The following is a 13447-nucleotide window of genomic DNA, read 5'->3' as shown; positions in this document are numbered from 1 at the left end:
TTAGAAAAAGTATCTTTCATAGTTTTCATGAGGTGCTCCCTGTTGTACCAATGAATGTTTACACAGTTGATTTTCAAATAACTTTGTGTTCAAACACAACTGCACCACTGACAATGTTGACTTTTGAGATCAGCCATTTTTAACATACTGACAACATTCAGCCACAAATAAAGTCCTTCCAAAAACACAAAAAAAGTCAAATTTTTGTAACAAATGTTACTCATCCAATTTTAAAGGTGGTGTTGTCAGACAGAATATCAAACCTATCTTGATAGATAGTCACTAACAAACAGATTCAAAACATCAGATGGCAGGATGTGAACAACTTCCTGGTTTCCATACAGCTAACAACTTTCAAACAAATTTTTCCACCACTTGTCTTTTAATAGTAATGGTATCAACACTCCAATTTCCTGTGAAGTTCAGTATCGCGCCACATTTGTTATAAAACTAATACAAATGTACCTAAAACCAGATTATAAAAATTGTTTAAAACAGCTCAAGTTAGAATAAAACCTTTCAACATTTTATAATAACATGTTATACATGAAATCTGCAATCAGCCATGCAAGCTACATTAAGTAAAGTTAGAACAGAAGACATTGATTCAGAACTTTCTGCACCTTACCGTTTTCTTAAAGACAGAAATTAACTTTTTTCAGAGCAACTTGCCACGAAACCCAAAAACAGTAAATCAAAACAAATTGCCATTCTGTTTTACACAAGTTGCATTTGAGTTGAACATGTTGTCAAATAGGTTAGACTTTGGTTAAGAGCTTGGTTTTGAAGCTTCTTATCCTCTGGGAACAGGTAGATGTCAACTCCATAAAAATGTGTTGCACAGCTTCAAATGTGTACTTGAGTTCTTTGGGAAACTCCATGTTGAGCCCATAAAGTAGGCCAAACAAGTAGGCAAAGGCAGTGGGAAGGTCTGGCAGATCATCAAGAATAATGTCCTCTTCCAAAACAATGGCAGTGTTGACCACTGTGGACTGCGAGTTGGGTCCCACGTAGTCCTCCAGAACAGTGAGGATGCCCACCGTAACACCTCGGGTTGCCCTCTCAACTGGATCTGTATCCTATGCAAAATAAAAAACAACAGTACATATAAGTCTCTGAAAACCAAAACTGAAGATTGAGTAGATTTGCATACTCACCAGACATGTTAAGAAGAGTTTGGTCTCGTCGTCGCGAACAAATATCGGTAACCCTTCCAAACTGATGGTTCGTCGATGCTGGACTATGTTTGAGACCTAAAACAAGGAAATCAAATAAGACTCAGTCTCATTTATAAACCTACCATTTTGTTTTTAAAACACATTAAGTGTTGTTGCTCAAAATACAGCCTTAAGAAATAAGATGTTGAAATGAGTTATTACAGATAATTGGTCATGTTTTTGTCAGTTTTTTTTATTTATTTATTTTTTAAGTAATTTTGATGTGCAACAAATGTAGCACACTTATTACAACATTTATAACAAAAAGTGCCATGAGTGGGATGAGAGTTGAACTGTCTGTCATTACCTGCAATCTGCCAAACACAGCGCTGCTTGTTAGCTTATAATCCCATTCAGGGGACACTTTTTGAAAACTAACAATTTTTACATCAATTTAGTAAATATTTAATAAAGTATCTTTCGTTACAGTGGGAACTTCAGGTTCCTCATAAACCAGACACAAATACATTTTTATATATTACCTGTTCATCAAACTTCTGCAACAGGGAATCCATGTCATTGCGGAAAGCAGCTTTTCTAATTCGATACAGCTTAATCAGCCGAAGTGAGTAAGTGTCGAGGGCAGTCATGAAGGTCCCCATGAGATCCTTGGTGGTAATGCGTGAGAATTCCGCACAAATCTACAAAAAAAATATAGAAGAAAACTTTTAAAGGTACATTATATAAAAATCACATTGTTTTCAAATTTGGTTAAAAGAGCTTAATTTCAAAACATTTAGTTAGTCTCGGTTGATCTATTGGTCAGGCCTTGATTGGATTTTTTTTTTTTTTTTCTTTTAGTGGTAGTGGTGGTACAAATTATAACTGACGTATTAAAAAAAAAAAAAACAAAACAAGAAAAATCTGATCGGCAGATTTTACAGTAAGTCTATAGAATACCTAATCAAATGTTGATAAGACAAAATAATGGTTTCAATTGTTACAGGATGTATTGCAGAAAAGAAATAAATCAATAAATTGTATTTTAAATTCATTGAAAAAATTCCATTAATTTTATAGTTATGTAGAAATGAAGTAAGAATAACATCCTGTGGTCAAATTTGTATACTTTCATAACACGTAAGTGACTTTCTCAATCCTGTTCTGTGAGTTTCATGGCTGTTGCCCGCTAAGGGTCAGCACCAAAAGATTCTAGATGCCCAGTGAAGACAAGTCATTGCGGCGACCGTGGTTCAGGGGGTTGGGAAGCTCATCTGTAACCGGAAGGATGCTGGTTCTATCCCCAGCTCTCTCTGTCCTGGTCGTTGTGTCCTTGGGCAAGACCCTTTACCCCACCGCTTACTGGTGTTGGCCAGAGGGGCCAGTGGCGCGATATGGCAGCGTCACTTCTGTCAGTCTACCCCCAGGGCAGCTGTGGCTACAACTGTGGTTTCCCTGCACCGATGTGTGAATGTGAGAGTGAGTGAGTGAGTGAGTAGTGGAATTATAAAGCGCTTTGGGTGCCCAGAGAAGAGCGAAATAAAAGCAATCCGTTATTATACACAGCAAGTTGACAAGTAAATAGATTTCACTTCAATAGAGTTCATATTTTTAGAGCCAAGTATTTTTTTATATTTTACCACTAGCATTGTTAGCTCAACGGTAGCCTTCAACCTTTTCTACAAGATATTGGAGTGATACAAACAGATGCTTCTCAAGGGCACAAGAAATGGAGCTCACGTTCATTTACTCACCCAGACAAGTTTCGAGGTATTTGGAGTTGTTCAGAAGGAATTGTAAAGGTCCTATATCATGTAAAATCAACTTTTTGGAGCTTTTAAACACATTTTAATGTTATTTCCTTAGATTAAAATCCCTCCAGAGTGGTTTTTGGCTTAATTCAGGCATTTCTTAGTTGTCTCAGTGAATCCTTTCCCCATAACCGTGGCTCAGCTCTCTCTTGCAAAACGACTGACTCGTAACATTGGGATTAAAATTTCTTTCTAACAACTCCAAATGCCTTGAAATTTTTCTGGGTGAATAAATGAACGTTTTCAATTTTAGAAATAAGACCACACTGGGGAAAAAGGGAAGAAGAAAAAAACGGAAGTTTTCCTTTAAATATTTAAGAGATTATCTTACCTGTTCTTTCAAGAAGAGAGCTGGCCATCTGAGCTGCATTTCCTTGACCAAGGGCTGCATCTCCACAACTTCTTTCCTCCTGAGAGAGAATGTGATGTCCATCTTTTGGGTGATGAGTGCCATGTTCTTATCCCTCTTCTTCACCTTTTGGTTCTGTTGAGATAATTAATGGGTTGGTTTTGAAAAGTGCATCATTTATATTTTTAATTACATCATCATCTGCCTCAATGTTCTGTTAAGCAAGCACCTGTTTGATTCTTTGAAATGAATGAACCTGAGAAAATTTTAAAATGTCACTAATTTCCTCAATAATTCTCTGCAAAGCACTTTTAGAAACATGTAACAATGTTTGCATGCATAGAAAAAGTCTAGCTATTTTATGTTCAAGACATTGGTAATCTACAAACTCATTGTCCTCTTTATCACTTGATGCTACACCTGAACCACTTGGTAATGTCTCTGGCTCCTGAGAGGTATTTAAGGATTTATCAGGGGAGCTACTTTCACTAGGACATGCATTTGCATGAGAAATCAGTCTAATACAGTTTTTTATATCTTTTGAGTTTTTGTGCTTTCTGCTTGTGTGTGACGTAAAGGTTGTTAAATTGTTGGTAGCATAGTCACATTTTTGGAAAGGACAGGATACAGTCTGATTTTTTTTTAAGTGCCTTAAAATATGTGAAATAAATGTATGCTGTGAGCAGTTTTCCTTAAATTCACAAAAATCACAAAAAAATGTTGAGATCTCCTGCCTTTTCTTAGCCCTGTTGTGTGATCTGCTGAGGTGAGACTTCAATGCCCCTCGTGTCCTGAACGAACAGACGCAGTCACTGTAAACACAGGGCAAATGAAATCCTCTTCTATGTCGTAGCTGGTGATGTCTTAAGAGTACTTCTTGGCTTGAACAGACAAAAGAGCAGAACTGGCACTGCATACAAAAGCTATAATGAGAAGAGAGGAGAGGACAGTGTCAACAATTCAAAAGAAACCTGAATTAATCTCAAATTACCAAAGTTACATTACCTGATAATGTGTTTGGGGCGGGGGGCAGGCACTCCTGTTCTGATTCCTCTCCTTACCAACTCCTCATCAGTCCCTCATAAATCAGGACAAGCAGTGGTCTGGAGTTGGCTTTTAATTCTCTAAATAAATAAAAATAGCAATTAGTTTTAAAATAAAATACCAGCTTCCTGACATTACTTAAGAATTTTTTTGGCTCACTAAAGTGAGCTGATTCTGCCTTGTAAAATGCCATGTGAAACACAGTAAAACAAATAATTTACAAAACATACATTACATCAAATGTTTAATTTATTTAATTTATTATTAACAAATTGTATTCTACATGGAATGCACCAACAGTATACTGGGATGTATTATGTAAGCCAAGGATAATTTTGTGTGATTGGTTTTACAACTTAGAATGACAAACATTGGATTGAGAGTATGAGTGGGATAAAACTCCTGAAGCATCTGTTTAAATTATCAGTGCATTTATTAATGGTGCTCCATAAATAAACCAAAACAATGTTGTTTTGTGCATAACAAAAAGCTCACAATTGTGCGATCAAAATGTAAACTAAAAGATGCTGAGCATAATAACAAAGACAGATTTTGCAGCTGCTCTGTTTCCAAGTTCTACTGCGCAACTGACAGCCTGGAGTTTGAAATTCTCTTTGTAACCGTGTCTCTTACAGGCGCCATTTATGGTCCTTACACGCATAATATGGTAATATTACGTTGAAGCAGAGTACGTATCACTCTGCGAGGCTCCTCGGTAGCCGTAATGCTCCAACAATCCATCAAGCAGTGCAGCTTCATAGCTTACCAAAGTCGTACCAAAACATTTTTTGACATATTTTTTTAAGCTGTGTACCACATAAAATTGGTTCGAGGTCAGTAAGCACAACCAGAATTCATACATAAGGCAGACTGTCGATTTTTGAGATGAAAGGATTTTAGGCCGTGCGTCAACGCGTTAGCCCGGTTAGCTCACTAACGCCACCCAGCCCCACGCACGGGGTGATCCGCGGTAACTAGTTAACGGAGATTTGCCCCGTTAATGCAGTTATGGCATTAACTTTACGCTGACAGTACTAAAATAGTAATCTTCAAATGTTTTCTTTTTACCGACCAGCTCCTCTTTGATAGCTGCCGTGTCCATCTTGTCGTTGCCTGCAGGTGAAGCGATGGGGGAGGGGGAGTTGTGTTCAGTGAAGGAGAGAGGCGGAGTAACACAGCGTAGAGACAAAAGTGGACGAAAGAGAGGCAAACTTGCGGCTCCACGAGTATAATGATAATGTAGACTATATCGATATAAACTATATTGTCACATCTCATATTTCATTTAGTGGAGCTCGCTGGCCATGAGGACTCCACCACCCCGTTCACACAGAAACTAAAGCACACATTTTATTGGCTAGATGTGATTCGAACAAATTAAACGACATGGCAGCAGGCGCCCCCGAACTTTATTTTATTTTATTTTATTTAAATAGCGGCGGGGGGTTGCTGCCGTTGGTCATGAGTGAGCCAGCCTATTTTGTTTCGTTCGGTGGTATGGCGGCCACAGACTGCACTTCATGAAATACGCATAGGGGGTGTCGTGGAGGCTTGTCAGATATGAGCGCGCCTCTTTAGTAGCGAAGTTTGTCGGATTTTCATTGTTTTGTGACATGGCACGTAGTTTGTGACATGGAATCTTAAATGATATAGTAAACACATACCCATAAGCCACAAGGCTTCTTAGCCAAGAAAGTAATGCTATGCTAAGTTTCGGAAAAATACGAAGAACTTCAGTTGTGATATTTCTAACAGACAAATTTTTACAGTGCACTGTAAAAAATCAAACTTGCAGTTGTTGAGCTTACAGTCATTTCTTTCACAATTCAACAATAAAAGTTCAGTTGGCCCATAAACTCAAATACATTAAGGGTTTCAACTAATCATTTAACGTTTTGGAGCAAAAGTTGGTCTCAGATGAAATTTATTGCTGGCAAAATGAATGAATTCAAGTTTTACATGAGTTGAAGCTGTTGGCGCCTTTCTGTGCCTGAGTACGCATGCGCATCTCATATTTTTGGATGCTACGGGGTCTACTTTGCGCTTTTGCAAGGACTGAAAGCCACCTGCCCGTCTGCCTTAATGAGAACGTGAGGCTAGGAGCTGGATAGATCGTTCATCTCAAGTTTCTAAAGGCAAGTAATGTTTCTTTTATTATATCAGACAGTATATGTTTGAACAGTCTCAATTTGTCTGTTAGAAATATCACAACTGAAGTTCTTCGTATTTTTCCGAAACTTAGCATAGCATTACTTTCTTGGCTAAGAAGCCTTGTGGCTTATGGGTATGTGTTTACTATATCATTTAAGATTCCATGTCACAAACTACGTGCCATGTCACAAAACAATGAAAATCCGACAAACTTCGCTACTAAAGAGGCGCGCTCATATCTGACAAGCCTCCACGACACCCCCTATGCGTATTTCATGAAGTGCAGTCTGTGGCCGCCATACCACCGAACGAAACAAAATAGGCTGGCTCACTCATGACCAACGGCAGCAACCCCCCGCCGCTATTTAAATAAAATAAAATAAAATAAAGTTCGGGGGCGCCTGCTGCCATGTCGTTTAATTTGTTCGAATCACATCTAGCCAATAAAATGTGTGCTTTAGTTTCTGTGTGAACGGGGTGGTGGAGTCCTCATGGCCAGCGAGCTCCACTAAATGAAATATGAGATGTGACAATATAGTTTATATCGATATAGTCTACATTATCATTATACTCGTGGAGCCGCAAGTTTGCCTCTCTTTCGTCCACTTTTGTCTCTACGCTGTGTTACTCCGCCTCTCTCCTTCACTGAACACAACTCCCCCTCCCCCATCGCTTCACCTGCAGGCAACGACAAGATGGACACGGCAGCTATCAAAGAGGAGCTGGTCGGTAAAAAGAAAACATTTGAAGATTACTATTTTAGTACTGTCAGCGTAAAGTTAATGCCATAACTGCATTAACGGGGCAAATCTCCGTTAACTAGTTACCGCGGATCACCCCGTGCGTGGGGCTGGGTGGCGTTAGTGAGCTAACCGGGCTAACGCGTTGACGCACGGCCTAAAATCCTTTCATCTCAAAAATCGACAGTCTGCCTTATGTATGAATTCTGGTTGTGCTTACTGACCTCGAACCAATTTTATGTGGTACACAGCTTAAAAAAATATGTCAAAAAATGTTTTGGTACGACTTTGGTAAGCTATGAAGCTGCACTGCTTGATGGATTGTTGGAGCATTACGGCTACCGAGGAGCCTCGCAGAGTGATACGTACTCTGCTTCAACGTAATATTACCATATTATGCGTGTAAGGACCATAAATGGCGCCTGTAAGAGACACGGTTACAAAGAGAATTTCAAACTCCAGGCTGTCAGTTGCGCAGTAGAACTTGGAAACAGAGCAGCTGCAAAATCTGTCTTTGTTATTATGCTCAGCATCTTTTAGTTTACATTTTGATCGCACAATTGTGAGCTTTTTGTTATGCACAAAACAACATTGTTTTGGTTTATTTATGGAGCACCATTAATAAATGCACTGATAATTTAAACAGATGCTTCAGGAGTTTTATCCCACTCATACTCTCAATCCAATGTTTGTCATTCTAAGTTGTAAAACCAATCACACAAAATTATCCTTGGCTTACATAATACATCCCAGTATACTGTTGGTGCATTCCATGTAGAATACAATTTGTTAATAATAAATTAAATAAATTAAACATTTGATGTAATGTATGTTTTGTAAATTATTTGTTTTACTGTGTTTCACATGGCATTTTACAAGGCAGAATCAGCTCACTTTAGTGAGCCAAAAAAATTCTTAAGTAATGTCAGGAAGCTGGTATTTTATTTTAAAACTAATTGCTATTTTTATTTATTTAGAGAATTAAAAGCCAACTCCAGACCACTGCTTGTCCTGATTTATGAGGGACTGATGAGGAGTTGGTAAGGAGAGGAATCAGAACAGGAGTGCCTGCCCCCCGCCCCAAACACATTATCAGGTAATGTAACTTTGGTAATTTGAGATTAATTCAGGTTTCTTTTGAATTGTTGACACTGTCCTCTCCTCTCTTCTCATTATAGCTTTTGTATGCAGTGCCAGTTCTGCTCTTTTGTCTGTTCAAGCCAAGAAGTACTCTTAAGACATCACCAGCTACGACATAGAAGAGGATTTCATTTGCCCTGTGTTTACAGTGACTGCGTCTGTTCGTTCAGGACACGAGGGGCATTGAAGTCTCACCTCAGCAGATCACACAACAGGGCTAAGAAAAGGCAGGAGATCTCAACATTTTTTTGTGATTTTTGTGAATTTAAGGAAAACTGCTCACAGCATACATTTATTTCACATATTTTAAGGCACTTAAAAAAAAATCAGACTGTATCCTGTCCTTTCCAAAAATGTGACTATGCTACCAACAATTTAACAACCTTTACGTCACACACAAGCAGAAAGCACAAAAACTCAAAAGATATAAAAAACTGTATTAGACTGATTTCTCATGCAAATGCATGTCCTAGTGAAAGTAGCTCCCCTGATAAATCCTTAAATACCTCTCAGGAGCCAGAGACATTACCAAGTGGTTCAGGTGTAGCATCAAGTGATAAAGAGGACAATGAGTTTGTAGATTACCAATGTCTTGAACATAAAATAGCTAGACTTTTTCTATGCATGCAAACATTGTTACATGTTTCTAAAAGTGCTTTGCAGAGAATTATTGAGGAAATTAGTGACATTTTAAAATTTTCTCAGGTTCATTCATTTCAAAGAATCAAACAGGTGCTTGCTTAACAGAACATTGAGGCAGATGATGATGTAATTAAAAATATAAATGATGCACTTTTCAAAACCAACCCATTAATTATCTCAACAGAACCAAAAGGTGAAGAAGAGGGATAAGAACATGGCACTCATCACCCAAAAGATGGACATCACATTCTCTCTCAGGAGGAAAGAAGTTGTGGAGATGCAGCCCTTGGTCAAGGAAATGCAGCTCAGATGGCCAGCTCTCTTCTTGAAAGAACAGGTAAGATAATCTCTTAAATATTTAAAGGAAAACTTCCGTTTTTTTCTTCTTCCCTTTTTCCCCAGTGTGGTCTTATTTCTAAAATTGAAAACGTTCATTTATTCACCCAGAAAAATTTCAAGGCATTTGGAGTTGTTAGAAAGAAATTTTAATCCCAATGTTACGAGTCAGTCGTTTTGCAAGAGAGAGCTGAGCCACGGTTATGGGGAAAGGATTCACTGAGACAACTAAGAAATGCCTGAATTAAGCCAAAAACCACTCTGGAGGGATTTTAATCTAAGGAAATAACATTAAAATGTGTTTAAAAGCTCCAAAAAGTTGATTTTACATGATATAGGACCTTTACAATTCCTTCTGAACAACTCCAAATACCTCGAAACTTGTCTGGGTGAGTAAATGAACGTGAGCTCCATTTCTTGTGCCCTTGAGAAGCATCTGTTTGTATCACTCCAATATCTTGTAGAAAAGGTTGAAGGCTACCGTTGAGCTAACAATGCTAGTGGTAAAATATAAAAAAATACTTGGCTCTAAAAATATGAACTCTATTGAAGTGAAATCTATTTACTTGTCAACTTGCTGTGTATAATAACGGATTGCTTTTATTTCGCTCTTCTCTGGGCACCCAAAGCGCTTTATAATTCCACTACTCACTCACTCACTCACTCTCACATTCACACATCGGTGCAGGGAAACCACAGTTGTAGCCACAGCTGCCCTGGGGGTAGACTGACAGAAGTGACGCTGCCATATCGCGCCACTGGCCCCTCTGGCCAACACCAGTAAGCGGTGGGGTAAAGGGTCTTGCCCAAGGACACAACGACCAGGACAGAGAGAGCTGGGGATAGAACCAGCATCCTTCCGGTTACAGATGAGCTTCCCAACCCCCTGAACCACGGTCGCCGCAATGACTTGTCTTCACTGGGCATCTAGAATCTTTTGGTGCTGACCCTTAGCGGGCAACAGCCATGAAACTCACAGAACAGGATTGAGAAAGTCACTTACGTGTTATGAAAGTATACAAATTTGACCACAGGATGTTATTCTTACTTCATTTCTACATAACTATAAAATTAATGGAATTTTTTCAATGAATTTAAAATACAATTTATTGATTTATTTCTTTTCTGCAATACATCCTGTAACAATTGAAACCATTATTTTGTCTTATCAACATTTGATTAGGTATTCTATAGACTTACTGTAAAATCTGCCGATCAGATTTTTCTTGTTTTGTTTTTTTTTTTTTTAATACGTCAGTTATAATTTGTACCACCACTACCACTAAAAGAAAAAAAAAAAAAAATCCAATCAAGGCCTGACCAATAGATCAACCGAGACTAACTAAATGTTTTGAAATTAAGCTCTTTTAACCAAATTTGAAAACAATGTGATTTTTATATAATGTACCTTTAAAAGTTTTCTTCTATATTTTTTTTGTAGATTTGTGCGGAATTCTCACGCATTACCACCAAGGATCTCATGGGGACCTTCATGACTGCCCTCGACACTTACTCACTTCGGCTGATTAAGCTGTATCGAATTAGAAAAGCTGCTTTCCGCAATGACATGGATTCCCTGTTGCAGAAGTTTGATGAACAGGTAATATATAAAAATGTATTTGTGTCTGGTTTATGAGGAACCTGAAGTTCCCACTGTAACGAAAGATACTTTATTAAATATTTACTAAATTGATGTAAAAATTGTTAGTTTTCAAAAAGTGTCCCCTGAATGGGATTATAAGCTAACAAGCAGCGCTGTGTTTGGCAGATTGCAGGTAATGACAGACAGTTCAACTCTCATCCCACTCATGGCACTTTTTGTTATAAATGTTGTAATAAGTGTGCTACATTTGTTGCACATCAAAATTACTTAAAAAATAAATAAATAAAAAAAACTGACAAAAACATGACCAATTATCTGTAATAACTCATTTCAACATCTTATTTCTTAAGGCTGTATTTTGAGCAACAACACTTAATGTGTTTTAAAAACAAAATGGTAGGTTTATAAATGAGACTGAGTCTTATTTGATTTCCTTGTTTTAGGTCTCAAACATAGTCCAGCATCGACGAACCATCAGTTTGGAAGGGTTACCGATATTTGTTCGCGACGACGAGACCAAACTCTTCTTAACATGTCTGGTGAGTATGCAAATCTACTCAATCTTCAGTTTTGGTTTTCAGAGACTTATATGTACTGTTGTTTTTTATTTTGCATAGGATACAGATCCAGTTGAGAGGGCAACCCGAGGTGTTACGGTGGGCATCCTCACTGTTCTGGAGGACTACGTGGGACCCAACTCGCAGTCCACAGTGGTCAACACTGCCATTGTTTTGGAAGAGGACATTATTCTTGATGATCTGCCAGACCTTCCCACTGCCTTTGCCTACTTGTTTGGCCTACTTTATGGGCTCAACATGGAGTTTCCCAAAGAACTCAAGTACACATTTGAAGCTGTGCAACACATTTTTATGGAGTTGACATCTACCTGTTCCCAGAGGATAAGAAGCTTCAAAACCAAGCTCTTAACCAAAGTCTAACCTATTTGACAACATGTTCAACTCAAATGCAACTTGTGTAAAACAGAATGGCAATTTGTTTTGATTTACTGTTTTTGGGTTTCGTGGCAAGTTGCTCTGAAAAAAGTTAATTTCTGTCTTTAAGAAAACGGTAAGGTGCAGAAAGTTCTGAATCAATGTCTTCTGTTCTAACTTTACTTAATGTAGCTTGCATGGCTGATTGCAGATTTCATGTATAACATGTTATTATAAAATGTTGAAAGGTTTTATTCTAACTTGAGCTGTTTTAAACAATTTTTATAATCTGGTTTTAGGTACATTTGTATTAGTTTTATAACAAATGTGGCGCGATACTGAACTTCACAGGAAATTGGAGTGTTGATACCATTACTATTAAAAGACAAGTGGTGGAAAAATTTGTTTGAAAGTTGTTAGCTGTATGGAAACCAGGAAGTTGTTCACATCCTGCCATCTGATGTTTTGAATCTGTTTGTTAGTGACTATCTATCAAGATAGGTTTGATATTCTGTCTGACAACACCACCTTTAAAATTGGATGAGTAACATTTGTTACAAAAATTTGACTTTTTTTGTGTTTTTGGAAGGACTTTATTTGTGGCTGAATGTTGTCAGTATGTTAAAAATGGCTGATCTCAAAAGTCAACATTGTCAGTGGTGCAGTTGTGTTTGAACACAAAGTTATTTGAAAATCAACTGTGTAAACATTCATTGGTACAACAGGGAGCACCTCATGAAAACTATGAAAGATACTTTTTCTAAACTTTAGGAAATTGATTGGCAAAACAAAAAAAAATATGTTGTGTAAACTTTAGGAAATACGTTGCCAAAACTAAAACTAATACCTTGTGTAAACTTTAGGAAATACGTTGCAAAAACAATAAAATATGAGTTGAGAAAAAGGACAATTATTAATTTTGTCAACACAAAATCATTAGCTAAAGCAACTTATCACCTAAACTTGAAATTATAAGTTATCCATCAGAACCTAAAAACGTAAATGCAGTCGGTTGCCTTGAGTTTTTAAGTTTTAGCAACGTTTTTTTTTTTTTTTTTTTTACAGTGTATTCTTGGATGCACTTAGTAAATCCAACAGCTCAGCTATTTGTTGTTTGTTGTTTGTAAAAGTTGCAGGAAGAACAAACTTCTTAAATAGTAAATGAAACAAAGCACAAATTCAAAGTTTTTTTTTTTTTTCATTTTTTTATTTTTGTTTTTTAACTCAAAATGTCCTGTTGTAACTGGACTTTTTGAGTTAAGAAACAGACCAAATCCCAACAACACTTCCCTCATGGTGCTTTATAATGTAAAGTCAAGACCCTACAATAATGCACAAAGACTCCAATCCCCTAGAGCAAGCACTTTGGCGACAGTGGGAAGGAAAAACTCACTTTTAACAGAGAGAAACCTCCGGCAGAACCAGGCTCTGAGATGGGGGTGGCCATCTGCCTCGGCCAGTTGGTGATGAGGGAAGGAAGTTGGGAGAAGAAGAGTAGTGATTTTTAACCACTCTGGTTTCAAAATTAAATTTAGAAAGCCC

At 37.7% G+C, this 13447-nt stretch overlaps 2 protein-coding genes across 2 annotated transcripts; one reads left to right on the top strand and one right to left on the bottom strand.

Moving 5' to 3' along the window:
* Nucleotides 1–363: 363 nt before the first annotated feature.
* On the bottom strand, nucleotides 364–5521 carry LOC146643284 (uncharacterized). The gene is made up of 7 exons (XM_085395445.1): nucleotides 5434–5521; nucleotides 4323–4441; nucleotides 4052–4240; nucleotides 3300–3452; nucleotides 1700–1858; nucleotides 1158–1253; nucleotides 364–1079 (listed from the first exon to the last, which is right to left on the bottom strand). The coding sequence occupies exons 4-7, from the start codon at nucleotides 3420–3422 to the stop codon at nucleotides 759–761; spliced, it is 699 nt and encodes a 232-aa protein (XP_085251571.1). The 5' UTR covers nucleotides 3423–3452; nucleotides 4052–4240; nucleotides 4323–4441; nucleotides 5434–5521; the 3' UTR covers nucleotides 364–758.
* A 1628-nt stretch (nucleotides 5522–7149) lies between these two features.
* LOC146643283 (uncharacterized) lies at nucleotides 7150–12306 on the top strand. The gene is made up of 7 exons (XM_085395444.1): nucleotides 7150–7237; nucleotides 8230–8348; nucleotides 8431–8619; nucleotides 9219–9371; nucleotides 10812–10970; nucleotides 11417–11512; nucleotides 11591–12306. Exons 4-7 carry the CDS (start codon nucleotides 9249–9251, stop codon nucleotides 11909–11911), a joined length of 699 nt encoding a protein of 232 aa, XP_085251570.1. The 5' UTR covers nucleotides 7150–7237; nucleotides 8230–8348; nucleotides 8431–8619; nucleotides 9219–9248; the 3' UTR covers nucleotides 11912–12306.
* The last annotated feature ends 1141 nt before the right edge of the window (nucleotides 12307–13447 follow it).

This window comes from Rhamphochromis longiceps, linkage group LG22, assembly GCF_057381845.1.
Source record: "Rhamphochromis longiceps isolate RC_006_pf linkage group LG22, R_longiceps_female_GT1.1, whole genome shotgun sequence".
Taxonomy (NCBI): Eukaryota; Metazoa; Chordata; class Actinopteri; order Cichliformes; family Cichlidae; genus Rhamphochromis; species Rhamphochromis longiceps.
This window is presented reverse-complemented; position numbering and strand designations above follow the sequence as displayed.